Source organism: Pseudonaja textilis, chromosome 7 (genome assembly GCF_049901715.1).
Source record: "Pseudonaja textilis isolate UNSWEBS1 chromosome 7, rPseTex1.2, whole genome shotgun sequence".
In the NCBI taxonomy this organism is placed as follows: Eukaryota; Metazoa; Chordata; class Lepidosauria; order Squamata; family Elapidae; genus Pseudonaja; species Pseudonaja textilis.
This window is the reverse complement of record NC_141996.1, coordinates 24,306,424-24,327,882: the sequence shown is the minus strand read 5'-3', so window position 1 is coordinate 24,327,882 and position 21,459 is coordinate 24,306,424. Positions and strand designations below refer to the sequence as shown.

Genomic DNA, 21,459 nt, shown 5'->3' with positions numbered 1-21,459 from the left:
CAGTGCAGACTCATGGCAAGCAAATTTGAGAGACTGAGCTAGCCGATGGCAGATAGATAGATCACTGAATGATTCTGTGAGCAACTCAATCTGCCTACTTTGCCTGATTTTGGGTAAAAGTTGCTCTTTTTTATAAAAAAATCAATATTTATATACATATTTATAATATTTACATACAAGCCATGCCCAGCCAGTCACATGACCACCAAACCACACCCACAAATTAGGCCACACCCACAGAACCGGTTAGTGATCCTTGAGATCTAAAATTATGAGTTTGGTGGTCCCTGAGGCCCAAAAGGTTGGCGACCCCTGCACTAGAGAATAAGAGTAAAGCTATACTTTGTATTTATATGACACTGTGTTGCTGACTGAGAACCTGAATATTTTACAGAAAATACTAACTTTTATAGTTCAGTGAGGAGGTCATTAGTGAATTAAAGACCAGTAAGGCTGTACTTAACAGGAAAATTGAGTAATTATTCATAAAATGGAAAAACTAGAGCAAGTAAATGAATTTATATTGTAGAATGATGTGTGTCTTGGTAGAATATGGAAAAAGAAGAAAAAATGTTGAAACATCCAGATGCTCACAGAAAGAAAAGCATATTTTAATTATATGAATTGTTGCAAGGACTGAGTGCTATTTAATAGAAGCAGAAATGACTGTAAAGAAGATGCTGTGCAGTAGTGAGAGTTGGACACATCAGGATAAAAATGGAATACCATCAGAATGTGGTACCCAAGTATGACTTGAAAAATGCAAAAATAAGGTTAAATCTGCTAAATGAATACAGATTGAAGACAAATATGAATTATTAGTATAAAATAAGAATGTTAAAGTATATTTGTTACATAAGACAGAATGAATGAAGATAAAGTTGCAAAAGAAATATATGAAGAAAGAATAAATAGGTCTCAGGAAAGAGAAAAAGTAAAAAAAAAAATCCTCAAACTGGATGAGACATTTCAAGATAAATGGCAGCATATGAAATGGTGTATGGACATCTTGAAAAGAAGTATGATTTGCAAAGATAGAAAGATAGGAGGAGGATCTGAAGTTTAAACATCTACTTTAATTGTTGTCACTTCCGTCGAAGCCTGCCGCTTAATGATTGGTCAATAGAGGATCAACTTTCAACTGAGTTTATTAAGATTTATAGAGGAATAAATCTTTTAAGCTAATAGTGCTAAATAAAATTTGTAATTGCTCCATATATTCTCTTTTAACATCTCCCAGCCCATCATACACAACTTCATATTCTCTACCATCCCAGCCTTTGTCTTAGAAGGTAAAAAACTTCTCCTCCTCCTCATTATAAGTCAAAATAATTGTCCCAAAAGAGGGACCAGGATAATTTTTTTGCTAACATATTAGTACTAAAATACTACTGAAACTACTGCATTATGGATGTGTCTCAGACCACGATTTTGCTGTACTTCTCATGTGTAGGTACATTATTGATCTGGGTAGCTAGAAGAACAAAGGGCTGAATTAGACATAAGAGCAAAAGATTTTGATTTAAACAATATGAACCCCAATCGCATAGAAATATGACGATTAATTCATCCTTAAAATCAAAACAAAAAGTTGCTTATGCTTGCACCAGGAGAATGTTACCCTGGATTGTAGTGAACATTTTAATTTAGACTTTCCTGCTGAAAGAATTTTTCATGAATCTGGGATTAATATAAAAATGATGTGATGTGAGTCAATCTTTAAATGAACTCCTTTTGTGCACAGAAATATTTTAAATGCAAATCTGTATGTCATAGAATAGTAATGTATGCCATTCTCTCCATTTGTTACAGAGAATTATATACTGTAAATTCTATCTCTGTAATGTGAATATAATTCCAAATGTCTTCTGCTTTCTATTAAAATATAATCATAAAGTTGGTTTTAAAGCACAACTTTGAAAACCGTTTAGGCCTTTTCCAAGGACCAACTGTAAACAAAGAACTTTTGGCAAACGATAGCAGTTGGAGTTTAGTATTGTCTTTTTTCCCTCCAAGATCCAAACATGAACTTTTATTGCCACTTTCTATCAATCCTTCAAATATTCTAACTAAAAAACTATTAGTGGAACAATTTAGCTTAACTGAATCCATTTGCTTTATAAATTTTGTCCATCTTCTGCTTTTATTGCATTTTGGAATCCTGATTGCATTATTTTAAAACATAGATTGCTATAATACTAATCTGCATGATATGATATCATTAACATAATAGATTTAGTTTTAATTTTGTTCCCCAAAATGCTCAGGGTATAACTGTGTTTCTGGGTCACTGTATAACTGGTAGATTTTTCATAAAAAACTATTGTGAATGTCTCAAGAACAACTGATATATCTTTTGAAGTATAATAAACTCTTATCAGCCCAACAGAACAGTCTTTCCAACATTTCTGACAACACTTAGCTTTATTGGGCTTTTCCAGTAGTTTTGAACCTGGTTTACTACAGTGAGTGTTTATAGTTTAGAGGCTAATTCTCAGTCCCATTTCCTGGAACTGCAGGAAATTTACATAATGTTTAAAGGCATCCAAACTAACAAAACTTGGAATGACTCTGAAAATTAAAAACATGCTTATTGGGTCCAACATTGCAACAAGTTATTATATAATTACTTGAATTTCTGTACAGATAGTTTAAGTCTTTCCAAAAGTATCTCTGTGTCTATGTCTAAATAAGAACTAGGTAGTGGTGAGGAGAATCTAGGTGGAATGATCTAGAAAATGAGTACTAAACCTGTTGCCCAAGAAAATTGGTGGCAATTCAATTCACACTGAGAAACAACCAATATGACTGAAGAGAATGGTAAGAGTAGTTTGTTTGGCTGGAAAATGTATAAAAAGAGCAAGAGGAAAGCTTAATGCAAACTTATGGGAAGGAGAAATGGTCTGCATGCTTCTGTAATGTGTGAACAAGTGACTGAGTTAAAGGGAAAAGACGAATAGTAAGGCATGAAGTGAGAGAAGGAGTGAGCATGTTGCAATTGTTCTATCAAAAATCAATATTTGTAGCAGTGTATTTTGATGGATACTTTCACTATTTTGAACACTGGCAAATATTTACCTCTCTGATTTGATTAAATTGCATTGAATTTCTATTCAGAGCCGAGACCTCATTTGAAAAAAGCAGGTTAGCCTGAATTTTGTCTGAAACCTGAACCTATCATTAAAAAAAAAAATTAATAGCTTCCAGAAGTCTAACATATGGCATCCATACAGAGTCATGCACTCATACTGTACATGCTTGATGAGATCACACTGCCTCTTTATAGGTTGGATTATGCACTTTGATATGAATTGAGTCATGTAATGGATTAAAGCTTGCAAAACTAGCCAAACCTGGTGGTTGCGGAGGGTGGGGTGGGGTTAATTTGACCTGGGTTGAGGTTTGCTTTGAAAAAGAGGAAAAATGAGAGTCAGATTTGCTATTTCATGCACAGCCTAATCTCATCTATTCTCATTTTATGCCCCTGCCAGACCACCGCTCTTGATAAGGAGAGGCAGGTTTTCCGACGAAGACGCAACCCGGATGTGAGGGGACGTTTTAAGCCACAGCCACCACCTCCTGAACTCAACTCTGAATCAGAAGACTATTCACCAAGTTCATCTGAGACTGTTCGCTCACCCAATTCACCCTTTTAATACATTACTTCTGTTGAAAGTCCTGGCTTAACCCTTTGAGATTTTGACAACAATTCTTGAAACCATGTGCAATTTTTCCATTTGATTTTTGTCTGTATCAGTTCCTTGACAAAGATGCCAGAAAGGAATTTAATGGTATCTTTATAACAATAGTTTCCTATATGATTGAGATGGTCTTTGTTTTCTGTCTAGACTAGCCTTCTGCAGCCTGACATCCACAGGTGTGGTGGGAGTGTCCTTCCAGAATTTCCAAGCATTCCCATTTCACATTTGAAGAGAACCAGATTGGGGAAGCCTAGTCTAGATTGTGATTTGCTGCTAATATGATCCTCAAAGGGTTAAGGCTATTTTGAGATATACATATAAATATAAATATATATATAATTTTCAAATGGGGATAACAGCAATGAATGTTTTCATCAATTGAGGTAGGAACTATTATGCATAATTTAAGCATACGTTAATCCTCTGAATGCTTAATTTTAATTTTGTCAAGCCAAAATGAGGGCTTTATCAATACTTATTTTTCCTACAGGTACTTAATTAGTAATCTGACTTAAGTGCTCCATAATCATAAAATACACACTATGATCTTTATAGAACTTGTTTTTTGTTCTTATGCAGGGGGACAAAAAAAACCCCCACTTAATATACATGGACATTGGTTAGAATCTTGTGGATTGTTTTAAAGGTCAAGAAGAAGATGTATCCTATCTGGATTCCAAAAAATATTGATGGCTCCTAAATTTTGCTAAGAAATATGCATCCCATTCTTTACTGTTTCTTATTCAAAATTCTAACACTCTTAACGTATGTTCTGCTTCTTTAAATCGTTCCATAGGCAGTAGGACTGTCTGAAATCAAACTAGTGTGGGTGATGTGGCAATAATCTCAAAATTACTGCCTTCAGTCCCCCATTTGTACATTGAAATGCAGTTTCTGGGGGTGTAGTTGAAAGAATGTGCTATGCTCACATGTACAGGTGCAGAAAAAAGACATGTTTAGGAGGCAGCAATAAACACAATCAATTTTTACATACTATGGATTCTTCTGTGAATATTACTGAGATGTTAACTATATACTTATTCTCTCTTCACAATGCTTTGAAAGAAGAACAATTCATTCTACTGAAACTGTAAATCAAGGAAAGGTCTTGAAATTCCAAACATAAATAACTGTTGTTTTGAAAATTACATGATTAGCAATTACTCACCTAATGTGTTTGTAAAAATATATTTACCAGAATTTAGTGAGACAGTGTATGTATGAGACTGGGATTAAAAAAAAATCTGCAAAGAAATGTTCCATCAGTGTTTCAAAAACACATTTAAATTACATTAAGCATCTTTTTATAGTTTTGGTTTTAAATTGTAATATTATTGTAAAATGGTCCATTCACCCATAACTTGAGTTGAATAATAAAAAAAGTTTCATTTTTACATTATGCTTTTTAAAGTGTTATTAACAAATCCTGAGCACAAATGTAGAGTATTAAAAATTTCATGTGTAGAGTTTCTTTCCCATTTCAGATACAAAAATAATTGGAAAAGAACTGGCTGTTGTACTAATGTGTTGCTTTATTATGGAAAAGGTTTTATTTTATTTTATTTTAGATTTTTCTTTCTTGTCATATGCAATTCAAGATGACAAACACACCAATTCTCTTTTCTCCCCCTGTTTTTCCATAACAACAATCCTGTGAGGTGAGTTGGCTGAGAGAGAGTAACCAACCCAACCTTACCCAACCGGTTTTCAAGAAAAGGCAGAAGTAGAATTAAATTCTCCTGCTTTCTAGGCCAGCTACTTAACCACTACACCATTGCATTTTTCATTGCTTAACTTTAAGGAGATTTTTTAAAACTATAAATAATATTTGCACAAATATAAATCAGAGACAGGGTAGGCTGCAGGGGGTTCACAGGTTTGGGAGACCCTCTAGCTAAGATTCTGCACAGTTCAGAAAAAACCCCAATCCTACTGCTGGATGGCCCCACCCACCCCGTCCCTCCCAGGAGTCCCCACGCAGCCCATTTTGATGCAGGCAAGTGCAGGGTGCGTGTGGAGGCTCAGGGAGAATGAAAAATGGGCCTCCTGGAAGTTTGGGAAGGCCATAGGTGGGCTCGAAGAAAGCCTCTGGACCCTGGGGAGGGCAAAAACAACCCCCCTGTAATGCAGGAGACCGACTAGGCCATGCCCACCTAGCAACTACGCAGAGAACCCCTTGCTAAAATTTTTGAAGCCCACCCCTGGTTAGTGGGGCATGTGCAAGCCATGATGTTAATACTTTTTCAATTTACAGCAGCAGAAGCTGTGAAAATGTGCAGTTGACTCATAAATAATCTTTATGCTTCACAACTATGTGTGAATCTACATTGTTTCAACAGCTTATATTATACATTCTCCCCAGAAGGCAAATAATCAGATTCTTCCATCTTTCCAAGGTCTGCAAAATGAGGACCCAACATATTAGGGGCAATATGCTGACTCTGAAAACCGCTTAGAGTGGATTGTAAAGCACTGTGTATAAGTCTAAGTGCTATTGTGATCATGTTTTACTAATGTGGAAAATATCACTCTTGCTCCTAATATTCTTTAGAACTTTTTTCTTTATCACAATTACTTACATTAAAACTTTCATAAATTTCAACAATGTAACAAGAAATAATTGCTTGTTGGATAATTATCAGTTTAAAATATCTGGAACTCTCTCCTCTTTCTGATGATTGTATGATTAATTTGGATGTTTCTTTATTCCCGGTATCAATTTTTGATGGATCTAATCTGATCCTTTTCATAGCTTTGGCTGTATTAAGGAAAACAATCAACCAACCCAAAATTTAGCAGTATCAAACTTGATTGTAATCCCTAATCAGCATGGAAAACTTCCAAAGCTATTAATACTATAAAAGTAAAAAGAATAATAAAGTGAATTACATTATGGAAAAGATAATATAAAATAAAGTCATTATTCCAATATAATTTTGTTACTCAAAATAAAAAAAGAAGTTTTAACATTATTAAAGCTTTCTTTTTAACAAAATGAAAAATGACTTGGACTGGAAAGGCAACAAAGATACTATGCAGGCTCTGGGGATAGATTTCATAAGTGGGATCCAACACCCAAGAAAGTCTCCTTTGTAGTTTTGAACTATTATTTGGTGAAAATTCTTTGACATACTCTTGCATTCTGTAATTATACATCGTAATGTATGCTTCTAGTACTGTAATGCTGAGTTTGTTGTAGTAAATCCTATAATTTAATGACTTATGTAGTAGTATATAGCAGTGGTTGCGAACCAGTGGGCCGGGGACCACTGGTGGTCCATGAGAAAATGTTGGTGGTCCACAGAGAAATGTCACCCCCAAAGTACCCCCCAAAACAATTAATCCAGGCTGCACGGGAACACAAGGCTGTGCCTCCCACATGGCCCATGGGAACACGAGGCTTGCACCATTTGCATTGCGAACAATCTGAGATAGTGAGGGGAGGGGGGAAGGGCGGAGGGCCTGGCCACCGGGCTGCTTCTTTCTGCTTTCTTCTTCTGCTTTTGTCTGTACACAAGGAAAGCAGCAAAAGTCTTTCTTTCTCTCCTCCAAATTCTGCCAGAAATGAGTCTTTGGGACCCTGAAAGGCCTCCTGCTCCAAGAGGCTGCACTGGCAAAGACTCATTTCTGGCGGAGTTTCGGGGGAGAGAAAGATTTCTGCTGCTTTCCTTGCATGAAGCCAAAAGTCTCTCTCCCACTGAGAACAGAGCTGGAGATGGTATCCTGTGATCCCAAATAAAGAATGATCGATCGGTAGGGAATCGGGGTGGAGAATTTTCCTGCAGACTTTTTTAGGGATTTTCCCAGGGTCTCTGGTCCATGGGATTTAAAATTGAGTTTGGTGGTCCCCGAGATCCAAAAGGTTGGCAACCCCTGGTATATAGGATATAGCTGCTACAGACAGTTGAATTAAATGGTAATTTTTTTAAAGATTTGCAGAATAAAAAAATATTGTATTGCAATATTTTAAAATGAGAAGACCTTTCAGATTTTAAAAAAAGGACATCTCCATGAGCAGAAATCAGGAACTTTTGAATACTCTTTAAAGTTAACTCCCGTTAACAAACTTATTGGGTTTTTTCCAGAAATAAAATATTTATAACCAAGTTTCTTTTCATAAGTAATTTGGGCCTTCTTTCAAAAAAAAAAAAGTCTTCCCCAAATGTATTTGTTTTATCAATTTTTATTTTCCAAATACATTTTGGGAAGACTTTTCTATTCATCTGAGCCACCCATCAAGGTGAATGTGTGGCTGACACTTTCCAAAAACATATTGCAGGTCTTTCCAAGATCCAAGAAGTAATTATGTAGGACTTCAATTTGCACAATATTTATTGAAAGGCAAACTATAAAGCAGGAGTCTCCAACCTTGGCAACTTTGGCTTGCTGTGGAATTCTGGACTTGAAGTCCACAAGTCTTACAGTTGTCAAGGTTGGAGACCTCTGCTGTAAAGCCTAGCTCTTTTACAAAATATTTTCTTGCCTTGTTTTTTCCATGTATATTTTTATTGGTTACAAGGTAGTATAAAATACAAAATATAACAGCAAATAAGACAGGGAGAGGGAAGCGGGAAGGGCAAAGAAAAATGAAGAAAGGTAGGGAAAGAAAAAGAAGCATTGATTTCCGACTCTATGTATTACAGTAGAATAAGACAAACAAATCACAACTTTTTGTTTTACCATAATATATGAACCAGCCATTTCAACAAAAGTCTATCCATCTAATCTGTAAAACCCAGAATCCAAGTTCCATTCTTTTCTACAACAATGAAGTTCAGAAACAGTTTCCATGTGGAAACTAAAGTACTTGTATTCTTTTCTTTAAGCAGAGTAGTCAATGTTTCCATTTCTGCCAACCCCATCAACTTTTGCAGCCATTCTTCTAAAGTAGGAATTGAAATGTCCTTCCATTTTTGCACATACAGTAATCTTGCTGCTGCTAATATATATAGTAACAAAGTTCCAATTTTTTTCTCCAATTCTTTTTCCATTATGCTCAAGAGGAAAATGTGGGTTTTAAAAGAAAAGGTCTTACTGCAATCTGACTTCATTTTTTAATTAAGATATTTCCCTCTACTATGGCAATACATTTTCTTCCACTGTGGCAATATATTTTGGCTTCAGAAAGCAGTTTGGGGGTAGCCATGGCATTCTGATTTTTGCAAGCTACTGAGCTGAATGAGATGTCCATTAAATAGTTCCACAGTTGGCTTGAAAACTCTCCAGACTGGAGTGGAATGCCTCAAGGTTTTGTCCTTTGCCACATTTTCATTAGCAAGTAAAATAGAAGTGGGGAAAATGTTTATCAGCTTTGCAGGTGACTCAAAATAGTGTGGGATAGCTAAATTTCATAAAACTGACAGACAATTCAAAATGATTTTGATAGGCTAGACAAGAAGATTTTTAAAAATGGTGCTCGCTTCAGCAGCACATACACTAAAACTGGAATGATACAGAGATTAGCATGACCCCTGAACAAAGATGACATAAAAATTCATGAAGCTTTTCATATTTATTTAAAAAAAATAACTTAAAAATAATAATTACAGAGACAGGAAGAACTAATTCCTATTAGTGACACTCAGTTATGTCCCAGTGTGCCCCATTTTAAGAAAGTATCAGAGAAACTAGAACTGCAGCAAAGAAAGTAAAGAAGATTTCAGTTAGATAATGTTTAGACTTCAGAATATTAACAAAAACAATTTTCAAGCACTGAAGTAATATCAAATAATAGAAAAATAAAAGTTAATTCCTGTTATCCCAAAATGCAGGATAGATAATAATTTTAAATAATAGTCAGATTTTACTTCAAAGTTAGGAAAATCATCCTAATATTAACAGTTATTCAAGCACTTATGAAATGAGGTGGTGAACTGTCTTTTTCTGGGTATATATCGATTTACCAAGGATTATTTATTTTGGTTTATTGCACTGAGCAGGATTATGATTTGATAGTCAAAACATTTGCAGGCATTCAAGTAAGAATGATTTTTTTAAAAATAGTATTAAAATAGGTAAAAATCTGTATTGAAACCAGTAGAAATTAAACAGGCACAACCATCCTTACTATGCCGAATAAAAAAAGAATGCAGATGCCAACAGAATTTATTCTGTTATTGGAACATAGGAGAAAATGATGTACTAATAAGATCACACTTGGAGTACTGTATACAATACTGAATATAGCATATTTGAGAACGATATTGACAAATTAGAACAGCTTCAGGAATACTCAGCAAAAATGATACAGGAATTTAGGACATGTACAAGAGGAAAAATTGAAATAATCTGAGAAAACATGTCTGAAGGGAGACATAATATCAGATTTCAGGTACATAAAATTTCCCTTAGGGAAAATGGACAGGAATTATTTTCCTTTGCCACAGAAATAATATTGTAACTACCTACATTTTCTTTAAACATCATGAAAAATTTCCTGATAGATCTATTTAATAGAGAGAAAGCTTATCTATTGAGTTATGAATTTTCCATCTCTGAAAGATTTGTTTAAAAGGGCTATACCTCTACCCCTTAAGGATAATTTAATTGGTTTTTCTGCATATTGCAGAAGACTAGCTATTCATTTTCATGTTTTGTTATTTGATTTTAGCCAAAAAGCAGCATTTTTATCATACTTTCCTATTGGATGGTTAATAGGAGTAAGAAAATAACTAGAATATATCTAAACCTATGAAACAATATGGACTTTGGATATACTAAAGACAAAGATATTCTCCTTGGTCATAAATCAGTGTAACACACCAGACTGCATGAATATTCTTATGACAAGTCACATGGTTTTCCTTCACAATAATAAATGCAATACCGTGTTGTAAAATGTCCATTAATAATACAGATATCTTGATTCCTGGTAGAAAAGTAGCACTTAAAAGCAAAGTGATTCCTTTGTCTTGATTAGAGGAAGTAAAGAAACCAGGCCTAACATGCTTTATGTTATGGTTATGCTGCATCAGCTATGCAGCTTTATATTACCTCTATTTTCCCCTTACCATCCAGGAATATCATTAAAAAAAGATGTCTAAATCTCTTTCATCATTGTGCCATATTATACCAATTACAGCCAACCCCCTCCTGTTCACTGCCAACCAAATGCTTGATTATTGATTTATGTTTTGCTGGCATTAACTTTGCAAAAGTTTGCAGAAGTCTTTCTTGGACTATAACAGCATGTATTTTTAGATCCCATGTTCTCAAAGTGAGTAATTGAAATGCCTATTGAAAAACTCTTTTAAAATATGGCTTATTTCTTTCACTGTGAAATTCATAATGAAGTCAATGACTTTTTTTTAATAATCAACTTTTGCAACACAGAAGGGCAAAAGTAAAATTAATTTTAGTTACATTCTTAATTAAAGTTAAATAGAATTGAGACACTAGAATGATTGCTAATTATTATTCCCAAAGGACTGGACAGATGAGCTAAACACGTCACTACTTAAGTTAAATGTTTTAAAAAATCATACTATTATGTTTTCTATTTGTCGATTGAAATGAAATGAAACTGTCCTGTGAAGTGAAGTGAAATGAAATGAAACTGTCCCGTAAAGGATGTGGATAAATTTAGCCTAAAAGGAAAAGCTCAGAGGGACAAGATAAAGCAAGTCTTCCAATAGTTGAAGAACTGTTACAGGAAAGAGAGTGTGGATTTATTCTCCAGAGTAGGGCAAGAACCAATGAAGGAAAGCTTTACAGAGGAAATGTCAAACTTGACTTTCCTATCTACGAGAGCTATTAAGCAGTAGAACAGCTTATTTCCTAGAGACAAGGGTCTTCCATCACTGGGAGATTTCAAGCAAAGATTCAGCTATTTGTCAGGGACAGCCTGAGATTTCTGCTCTGGGTAAAGGTTTGGTCTAGAAGACTATGAAGGTCCCAACACTATAGTTCTATGATTCTATATCTAAAAGACCTATAACAAAACAAATCTAGATATGCACATTAATATAGCATGAAACTCAAAGTACTAGATTCAAATTACTTAGAATTTTACCAGCTGAATACTTTTCAGCCCCATGTAGCCCAATATATGTAAAATATTGAATGATCAATTGATACAGTATGTATGAATAGTTAAAGCAACACTAAGCAGCACATTATATTGTTGCTAAGTGAATATTATTTTTAAATGGTCTGAAACTGTATTACACATCAACTTTGTCCCAATGCTTCATTTCACAATATCATAACTTCAAAATAAGTCAACATTGAGGGCTGTATATTCAGGGGTGCGCTGCTGGGGGTTCACGGGTTTGGGAGATCCTCTAGCTAAGATTCTGCACAGTTCAAGAACCCCCAAATCCCACTCCTGGCTGGCCCTGTCCACTCCACCCCTCCCAGGAGTTCCCACATGACCCATTTTGGATGTAGGTAAGTGCAGGGTGCATGCGGAGGCTCAGGGAGAGTGAAAAACACCCACCAAGCAACCAGACAGAGAACCCATTGCTAAAATTTTTGAAGCCTATCCCTGTGTATATTACAAATAAATCTTAACAATAAAGAAGTTCATCAGTATTTATTAGTGACCAGTTTATGAATTATGAATTGTTTAGTGCTTTGTTAACTTGAAGAGTTAACAAAAAAGCACAAGCATGATAATTATATGTGGTATATTTAAATTACTTTGGTGTTATAAACACTGGCATATTCCTTTTGTTGCCTTTTGTTCTTTTCTTGAAAATATTTAAATTGAAGACAAATTATGTTTGAAGATTTCTATAGCTCAAATAAATTATATTTTAATTTTAATTTTTCAAAAATAATATGCAGTTTTACTGCAATGTCAAGTATACATTGGACTGATATTGGAAGTATTTTAAAAGTCTTTAACAACAAAAATTACTCTGTTAGCATGGATTACTGGCTATCTTATCTTCTGCATATTTACTTTCAGGTAATTTTCAGTGCATTTTGTGGAACTCCTCATATATAAAAATGATCGCAGCCTGATACTGTCTTTTCATACTGACAAATGAACAATAGTCGAGAGTTTTGAGATAAAAGTCCTAAGAATCAACTTTTTGATTTAGTAAAGTATTAATAATTAGCAATAGCTATATCATGGCATTCATTCTGTAAATCATCCTTACAAATTAGAAGTACTCAAATTTCATATTTAATTTGATATCATATTTCTATTTCCTTGACATTGAAGCGGAAACTAATATGTAAGCTATTAAAGGAGAAAGCAGACACAAATCATGGTTAATTTTACTACACTGAAAGAAACTGTCATCTAATTTCATTGCTGGACATAAAGCACATGCAAAACTAAGCCCATCAATAAATAAAGAAGGGGGAAAACTGGTAGTTCCATATTCACTGAAACAGGAAGGCATTCCAAATAAAAAATAGATGGGAAAGCCATTAAAAAGAAATCAAAATGCTTTTGTGGTTAAAGAAAAATTGGCTCTGAAGGGTAATTATTGTCCCCTATGATCACAGGTCAAGTGCATTAAAAGTACCACTGTCTGAGGAGCCTTTCATATACTTGTCTCTTTTATTTGGTTTGGATGGTCTATAGAAATTTCTTCGTATTAATTGCTGCCAAAATGGCTTTTGTCTGTTGGAATTTCATTTTTAAACTCTGGTTCTCAAACTGTTGTTCCCTTCCCCAACTCCCCTCCCAACTATAAATAGTGTTAAAATGAGTCACAGGCAAATGTCTGACATATAGTCTCTCTATCTAGAGTGATTTTTTTTTAATGAAAAAGGCAAATTGGATGCACACACAAACACACACACACACACACACACACACACACACACACACACGTCTATACCCAGAGGGAATATTGTAAGGTGTTGAGGTAATTCCCCATTAGGAGAATGAGCGCATACAGGGAGACGTATAGAGAGTAGTGTTTGAATAATACACACACAGCACACAGATACAGTAAATGTAAGCCTTACTTACTTCATTCTCCCATAAAAATAAAGTATCCCACCCTAAGTCTTTATATTTTCTGGAACAAAGTTTGGGGGGGACGGGACTCTTTGAGATGATGCTGAATTACAACTTCCAATTTCTTGCCAAAGAAGAAACAGCAGAAACAAAATTGGCTTCCACTCTAATGACTGAACATAAAGTCTGGACTATATATTGACCCCTGTGTTCTACAAAGATAAAAGTTTCATGTTTTAAATTAATATTTTTGAACTCAAAAGGGTTTCACCGATATCACCTTTTAATAAATGAACCCAGGAAACATAAAGTTAAATTTCCAGTCTTTGTCCTTTGTCCTATGTGGCTAATTTCTATGGCCTCAGCACCATACAAGCATCACTCATACTGAGGCCTTTGTTTAGTTTAGTGTCAAATAAACGTTGCTTCTTTATTCTAACTCTTAAGTGAAAACTGCCTAATATCTTTGTGCCCAAAAGCCCATTTATTAGAAGCTAGAAAAAAATCTGTTGATGAGTGAAAAAGTATATCCAGTCCTGCTGATTCATTTCCACTACAAGTGATACAATAATGGAAGAATAACCCCAAGGGATAATTTATCACTAACCATCAACACTGATATCTGATTATGTTCCCAGTTGGGGCTGGGGGCTGGGACTGTGGGGAAGGGAAGAAAGGAGGTAGTCCAAAGTTCAAAATAACAATCTAACTTTTTAATTTTTATTTTATTATGGAACTGATAGACTTTTCTATTCTGGATGAAAGAAAATAATTAAAGGATTAGCTGAGTGTGAAATTAAATAGCATTTTTCTGCTGCATGTTAAAAGAATCTGCAGAGGAAGTGCTTGAATTGAAACAAGCTTCTGAGTGGTTTTGATTTTGTACAAGAAAATGAATCCATTTTTTAAAAACAACCCAACATACTGGAAACAAAATCAGTCTGCCTTCAAGTTTCCTTACATTGACAATACAGTTTAAATAATAGAGGGTTAGAGTTTGGGTTAGTTTTCAAAATGATATGTGTAACAATATAGAAAATTAAAATTGGATTGTTTTAAAAAGTCTTCCAGGTCACATCAGTTTATTAATTTGTATTGAGGTGTTTACACAGTTATTTTCCTTTAAAATTTTTTTTTAAATAACCACTTTCAGTCAAGCTATCAATTACAAGAACACTTTGGGAAAGGACATTTTTAGAATGTGAAACATGAAATGTAATCATTGCATACCTGGGTTAGGAAATGGCTATTTAAAAAAAAGACCAGGAGCCCCTCTGCTGGCATTTTTGACTTATAATAGTGGAGAATATGCTTTGATAATGAAACATCTGCAAGATGTAAGCTTAGAAACCTTATTTTTCAACTTGTCTTGTGTTCTATCCACGACAGTGTGCCTTTTTTTTAAAATAAAGTTTTATTTGGGTTTTCACACATACAAAATACAAGTAAAACATCTTTTCTGAAAATAGCATAGTCCGGGGTTGAACTTCTTTATACAGACACAAAACTCAATTTCATGCTCCTTTTTGTATTCTATTCCATATCTTATACTATTTTACATTTTCTATATAGTTTTTCCCCTCTTTTAATTTTCTCAATTTTATTTTGATTATCTCATCTCAATTCAAATCATTATATTTATACTTTTATCTGTCCTGTTTCAATTTCATATTATCTTTTCTCATTAAACAAATTTTCTCCTGTAGTTACTAATTGGAGTATGACACCTTTATATCTTTTAATTACATCCATTCAACCTCTTATTTAAACTTCAATATATACCAAAGTTTATGACCTTCAAATATAATACATAACTTCCAATCAAATTCTGCTTGGTACATTCTTATAATACACACTATATTCTTTTTTTTTTTAAAAAAAGAAAGATTGTAAATATATGTAATTATAAACCCTCATTCCATTCCAGTTCAGTTCTATCATTAATAATCATTAAAATCTTAACATCTTTAACACTTCTTTTCAATTAAATATCATACTTCCTTAAAAACACATATAATCTCCATAATTTTTCCCTTATTTCTCCTCACATATGTTTTATAAATCATTAAATATACCTTTTGTTACATTTATTTATTGACAAGCATTCCACTGAATTGCGATAGCTATTTTATCAGACATTTTAATCATACATTGTTTCATATTTTCTAAAATTATTTCTGCTTCTAATAGAACCATACTATCTTATGTACCTTTGCAGAATCTCTTTTTCCAGTGTGCCTTTTGTTTTCCTAGTAATGTGGTCTTCCTTTTATCAGCATATCACCTGCCTCACTATATGCACAGAAAAACTCAAAGCTCTTATATTCATTTGCCAAAGAAGAAACAGCAGAAGCAAAATTGGCTTCCATTTTTACAACTGGTCTACTGAAGATGAAATTGTGTTTTTGACTAAGTTCAGGATAGCATTTATGGCAAAGGATCTCCTCACATTTCAGTTCTCGTGTATCTCACAGGAAATTAGATTTGTAAATGTGTTTAAAATTTCAACTTGACCATCTGGATATAGAAGATGTAATCCCAGTAGATAAGTGAGCTGGGCCATAGTACCTCTTCTCTTTGCAAGTACAGATAAGAGATCTATGTTTCCTCACTTGAGGGAGAAAAAACTTCCTTACCTGAGGGGGAAAATATTCAAACTAATTTTTAAGGATTTTTTTCCCCTTAAAAGCATTGTGTGTATAGATCAGCATCAATCTGTTCAATTTTGCTGCCTGTTTAAATAGTAGGGCAATTGTACAGTGTACAATAGTACAGTGCTGTACTATTTTATACACTGGCCTTTTAAAATGTTATTTAAAATGGCCGTACATGTATGTGTACAACTGCCTCTATCATATAGAGTTTTTGTTTATACCTTTTCTAATAATGTAATTATTTCATTCCCCAAGAAACATTATTTTAAAGGGGCATAATTACTGTATATCATTTTTGTTATGGAGATTTTTCCGATGTAAGCTCTTCAAGTACATGCACTCTAGCACCCTTATCTCTTTTATATAAATCTGTCCAATACATGTTTTCCCCAAGTCATATCACTCAAAAGCAAATGTTTTTCATGTGAGAATTTTTGACATGAGAAAAATGACTCCATCAAATTGCATCACTATCATCACCTATGCTACAATGGAATGGATATGGAATCGATCTTGGAGAATCTTATAAATTTAAACCTGTGATACATTTCTTTTACATTTTTCAGGTTATAATTATGGCACTTAACTAAAATATTATATGCCCCAAATAGTGCATCAAATATTTTCACTATGCAATGGAATTTTAGAGCTATGAGCTCACAAAAATGTAGACTGCTCTACTTATTTGTTGTGACACACTGACACTTTTTATTGTGCTTTTGCATACCATTAATTTAAACCAATGTCTAGCTGCAGCAGGGCAGGGATAGGAAATTTAATGTGCTCTAGACATTTTATGCACTTTGTTTGGGGTTGATAGATTATGAAACTTCAAGTATTCAAGGATAATGGATTGGATGAAGGCTAATTACCTGAAATAGATTTGTGAAAAATTGTAATCACTATGGGAGATCAACCTTTGATCTAGGGATTGCCCAGTTTCCTAGTTTAGGATATTCTGAAACAACACTTACAATTTGTATTGTAGGGCTGCTGCTGAAAAGACTGTAAGGATCTGTAAGCAACTGATCAGAAATAAGATTTTTGTTTGTTCATGTAGCTTTTAAAAATAAAAAGAGAGATAGATGTAATTACATTGTTTTCTCATTTTATATATTTGGTTCATACAGATTGCTCTAGAAACTCTCTGTATTATTTTGTAACTAATTTAATAAATGGAGACTAGTGGACATAAAGTTGTATATAGCCATGGCATTTGACACATTCTTTGTTCCCCATGCATTCTACCCTAAAAAGTTGAAGTTTTCTTTTATAACATAAAGTGAATTGATTTATCTATAAACCAATAGATCCATTAAATCCATCAAGAATTAGGAAATTACTACTTAATGTGTTTTAGTAAAAGTAAAATAGATCTTTGGTTTTTGTATTTTCTTGGTCTGTATTAATGTTTTATCTTTGTGTGTAATAAAATCATTATAGAGGTTTCAATTTACAAAAGAATTACATGTTTAGAATGAAAATTTGCTTTAGACAAATCAGATTTTATCTTATGACTTTCAGCAGCAAAGTTCAATTGAGAAATCTCCTTTACGTATGAATGTCCTAATGGTGTCTGATGTATTTTCCATGATCTCTTACTGATCTTTGTGTATCAATAACTTCATGGTTGATTGATTGGTTGATTGGTTGGTTGGTAGGTTGGTAGGTAGGTAGGTAGGTTAGTTGGTTGGTTGGTTGGATGGCTGGATGGTTGGTTGGTTGATTAAGAGCTATTAAGTCACTGTTGAGTTTTAGCAACATACGTTTTTCCCATAGCATTGCATCTTAAATTCTAACATGCCTCATTATTGCCAATGAATAATCCTTCAGAATGCCTATAGAAATATGAGATTTTTCACCTATATATCAACCATTTACAACTTCCCCCATTGCATTGTTCCAGGTGTGGTCTTACTCGTATAAAATGGTACTAATACTTCATGTGATTTTGATTCTATGCCTCTGTTTATACAACCAATTATTGTATTAGCTTTTTTGGCGGCTGCTGTACACTGCTGGCTCATATTCAAGTGATCATCCACTAAGACTCCAGGGTCCCTCTCACAATTATTATTTTTTTAGCCAGGTTTTGCCTAATCTGTACTATCTTTGGCTTTTCCTGCCAAAATGTAAAACTTTGCTTTTCTCCACATTAAAATTCATTTTGTTGGATAGGACCCATTATTCAAGTCTGTCAAGATCTTTTTGTATCCTGTGCTTGTCTTCTACGGTATTGCCCATTCTGGCCAGCTTAGTATCATCTTATTTGATGAGTTCTGTGTAGTTGATTCATATCTATAACAGGGCATACCCTGTTCTTTTTCTATGGATATTTAGGGCTCTTTTCATTCTCTGCTTGCAGAAATGTTTGCAGGAAAAGTCCAACTTGGCTCTTTTTCCAAAATAGCTAACTGAATATTTTCAGATTTCTGAAGTGGAAGGTAGTTATGCAAACTAAAAGACATTATTCTCATTTGTAGATAGATAAACCCACTGACCGTGAAAATACATTTCTTATTTCTGGCCAAATTCATAATCCAATTATTCTTGATCAGTGAAATGTAGGGCATAATTAATGTGCCACCTGAGAAGTTGTGTTATTCTCTTTAAATTACATACTAATTTGTTAAATTGTCCTGATTAAGTAATGTATTTGACAATATAGGTTTCTTGTTAAGAATATTAAATATTTTGCACCTATCTTATTATGTAAAGGTCTAAAGAAGATACTTTTGTATATATCTTTCTAAGTTCAAGGAAATATCCCTATTTTCTTTGGATCTGACTGCATAGAGCGTGTTTCTGAGGAACAATACATTCACCAAAATCAAACTTGATTGGAAAAAGTAAGAAACAATAAATAAATGAATGTATAATTTTTTAAAAATACATAAATTTGAGATGGGGTAGAACCTGGTTTTAGGATGGAAATAAAAAATACTTATGCCATATAGCATTTTTTTCATTGTCTGAGTGCATGAATGTCAGCAGAAAAAGGACAATTTGGATCTTGCATAGCTTGTCTTTAGCTCCCTCCAACCCAGCCAGCCTAAACAATAACAAAGAATTATAAATTGCTAGAATAGAGATATTTAAAAAGGCACAGAAATCCACAAAAACAGATAAAAACAGATAAAGAATAGGAAAAAAAACTTTTAAAAGTATAACTTGGCTACATCTTTAATCAAGCTGACTCTGGCAAGTGGTATCTTGAATCTTGTGCCAGGATAACTGTTGGCCTTAGGGTGAAAAGATTTCCAATCTGTCCTATTCAGCCTCAACAACTGTTTTCCAGATTTTCTTTTCTTTTTTTCCCCCCAAAATCTAAATTGTTACTATGTACCATAAGGAAATTCTTCTATACAGGATTCACAGTATTAATAATATGCTTCCTAGCTTCCTGTGTTGTCAGAGAAGTTCTTCTCCTTCAAAAATGTGTCAGGGAGATATTCCGCTGTTTCCACTTTTATCTTTAGATGATTGCAGTGTGGTTCTTTTTCTTTACAATGTGTTTTTTAATTGAAAACACTACTAAACATCTGTGGGGTGCTCTACTATAATAAACGCATCCAAGATTGCGTCTCTGCAGATTAGACAATATCATCCTGTTTTCATTATGAACCAGAGAAATCATAAGCTTTGCTTGTACTTGCTGGGATCTCATTCAGATTGTTAAAGAAAAGGAATTTTTGATCCGTTCAGACCTTCAGTCTACTGAAAATTGGGGGAGGCAGCTATAAGATCACACATGCTGTCCGCATTCCCAACTTCCAAATGTTCATTTGAAGGATAGATAGCGCCAATACAGTTGTTGATGCCTAGAAATTTAAAATCCAGTCTTTTTCAGATGTCTGAATAGAGAACTGCAGGCACATGATGGTATAAACTATATTCAAGTTACATGATTCAAGAACCATTCTTCTCCTTTTTTAAATGCAGAGGTATGCAACCTGCAGCCTCCCATTTGCACACAAACCATGAAGCTCCCTCTGACTGCAGTGCCAAATTTCAGGTGCTTAACTTCTTGTCATTTTAAGAAACAAACACAAAAACAAGAAGTTCTAAATAGAATTCCTTCCATGAAATTGTGTTGCTCCTGGCCATCAAAACAGTGCTGCTTTAATAGCATATCCATCTGGGATTTCTGAAGAATCCAAAGCTACTGTTGCACTTCCGTTTGCATATCATAGTGGAAACATACCTTTTTTTTTTTAATGGACAGTCACATCAGGTAAACAGTGTCTTGGTTTCTTAAGTGTCACCATAAAAATCCAGTGAACCAAAGCTTTGATTTGTTAAACTATGAAAGAAGAACATGAATATATAAAACGGCAATGAAAGAAAGCCAAGCCACCAAGAATCAGATGATAGATTCATTTTGATCACACGAATCAAAGGGAAGTATTCAGCAAACGTAGAAAGCACAGGAGGGAAAGCAAGACAAAACAAACTGCAAACTAAGGATGAAATCCCAGACTTCCATAATATCTCCCTTGCTTTGCATGGCAGCTTCTATTACTTATTACTCATATTACTCTGACACACATATTTTAATGAGTTCAGTTTGGTTTACTATATCAGTTGTTATGGTATACTAGCTTACTTATATTTGGGGGGTGTCATTATATTTAAATATAACGGGCACGTATGGTTTTCTTTTAAAATGCTTTATTTATTTGATTATACATTGTTAACTGCTAAAATCACAAGATTTTGCCACACACATCAATGCATTGACTCCCATCCAGCACTCATTACAATATGCATTGTTGTTATTTAATAGATTGGTCCCACTTTTTGCCAAGTTTGCCCTCTCAAGACAGCTGATAAAAACCAGAAAATTAATTCTCATGTAGAACAACATAATTTAAATGATTTATTATTAATGAAATAAGCTAAATTTATTTATTTCCACAAAATAAATAAAAGAAAATGGAAAAGGTTTCCATGCATATTGGCCACTGGCCTTTGTCAGAAGAATCTGGGGTTCCAACTCGAGCCAGGGTTGTGCAAGAATAAATAAAAATGAGATCCAGACAGCTGTGAGGGAAGAAGAAATATTTATTTCTGAAAGCGAAAATTTGCTTTGAGGGCAACTGCAGAGAAATGGGATACAGTGACATATTTTTATTAGGGAAGCGTGTCCTAGTGTGGAAGTGTCTACGTGCTGATTCTAGGA

At 34.0% G+C, this 21,459-nt stretch overlaps 1 protein-coding gene and 1 non-coding gene across 3 annotated transcripts in view; both read left to right on the top strand.

Annotated features, from left to right (window-relative positions):
- DCLK1 (doublecortin like kinase 1) overlaps positions 1–5,095 on the top strand; it is a 171,743-nt gene extending 166,648 nt beyond the window's left edge. For both annotated transcript variants that reach the window (XM_026708829.2, XM_026708827.2), the window contains one exon: positions 3,492–5,095. In XM_026708829.2, the coding sequence (XP_026564614.1) occupies positions 3,492–3,549 (58 nt within the window). In that variant the 3' untranslated portion in view covers positions 3,550–5,095. The remainder of the gene's footprint in view (positions 1–3,491) is intronic.
- Positions 5,096–9,113: 4,018 nt separating this feature from the next.
- On the top strand, positions 9,114–9,217 carry LOC113441782 (U6 spliceosomal RNA). The gene has a single exon (XR_003374900.1). It is a non-coding gene; the product is annotated as a U6 spliceosomal RNA (small nuclear RNA).
- The last annotated feature ends 12,242 nt before the right edge of the window (positions 9,218–21,459 follow it).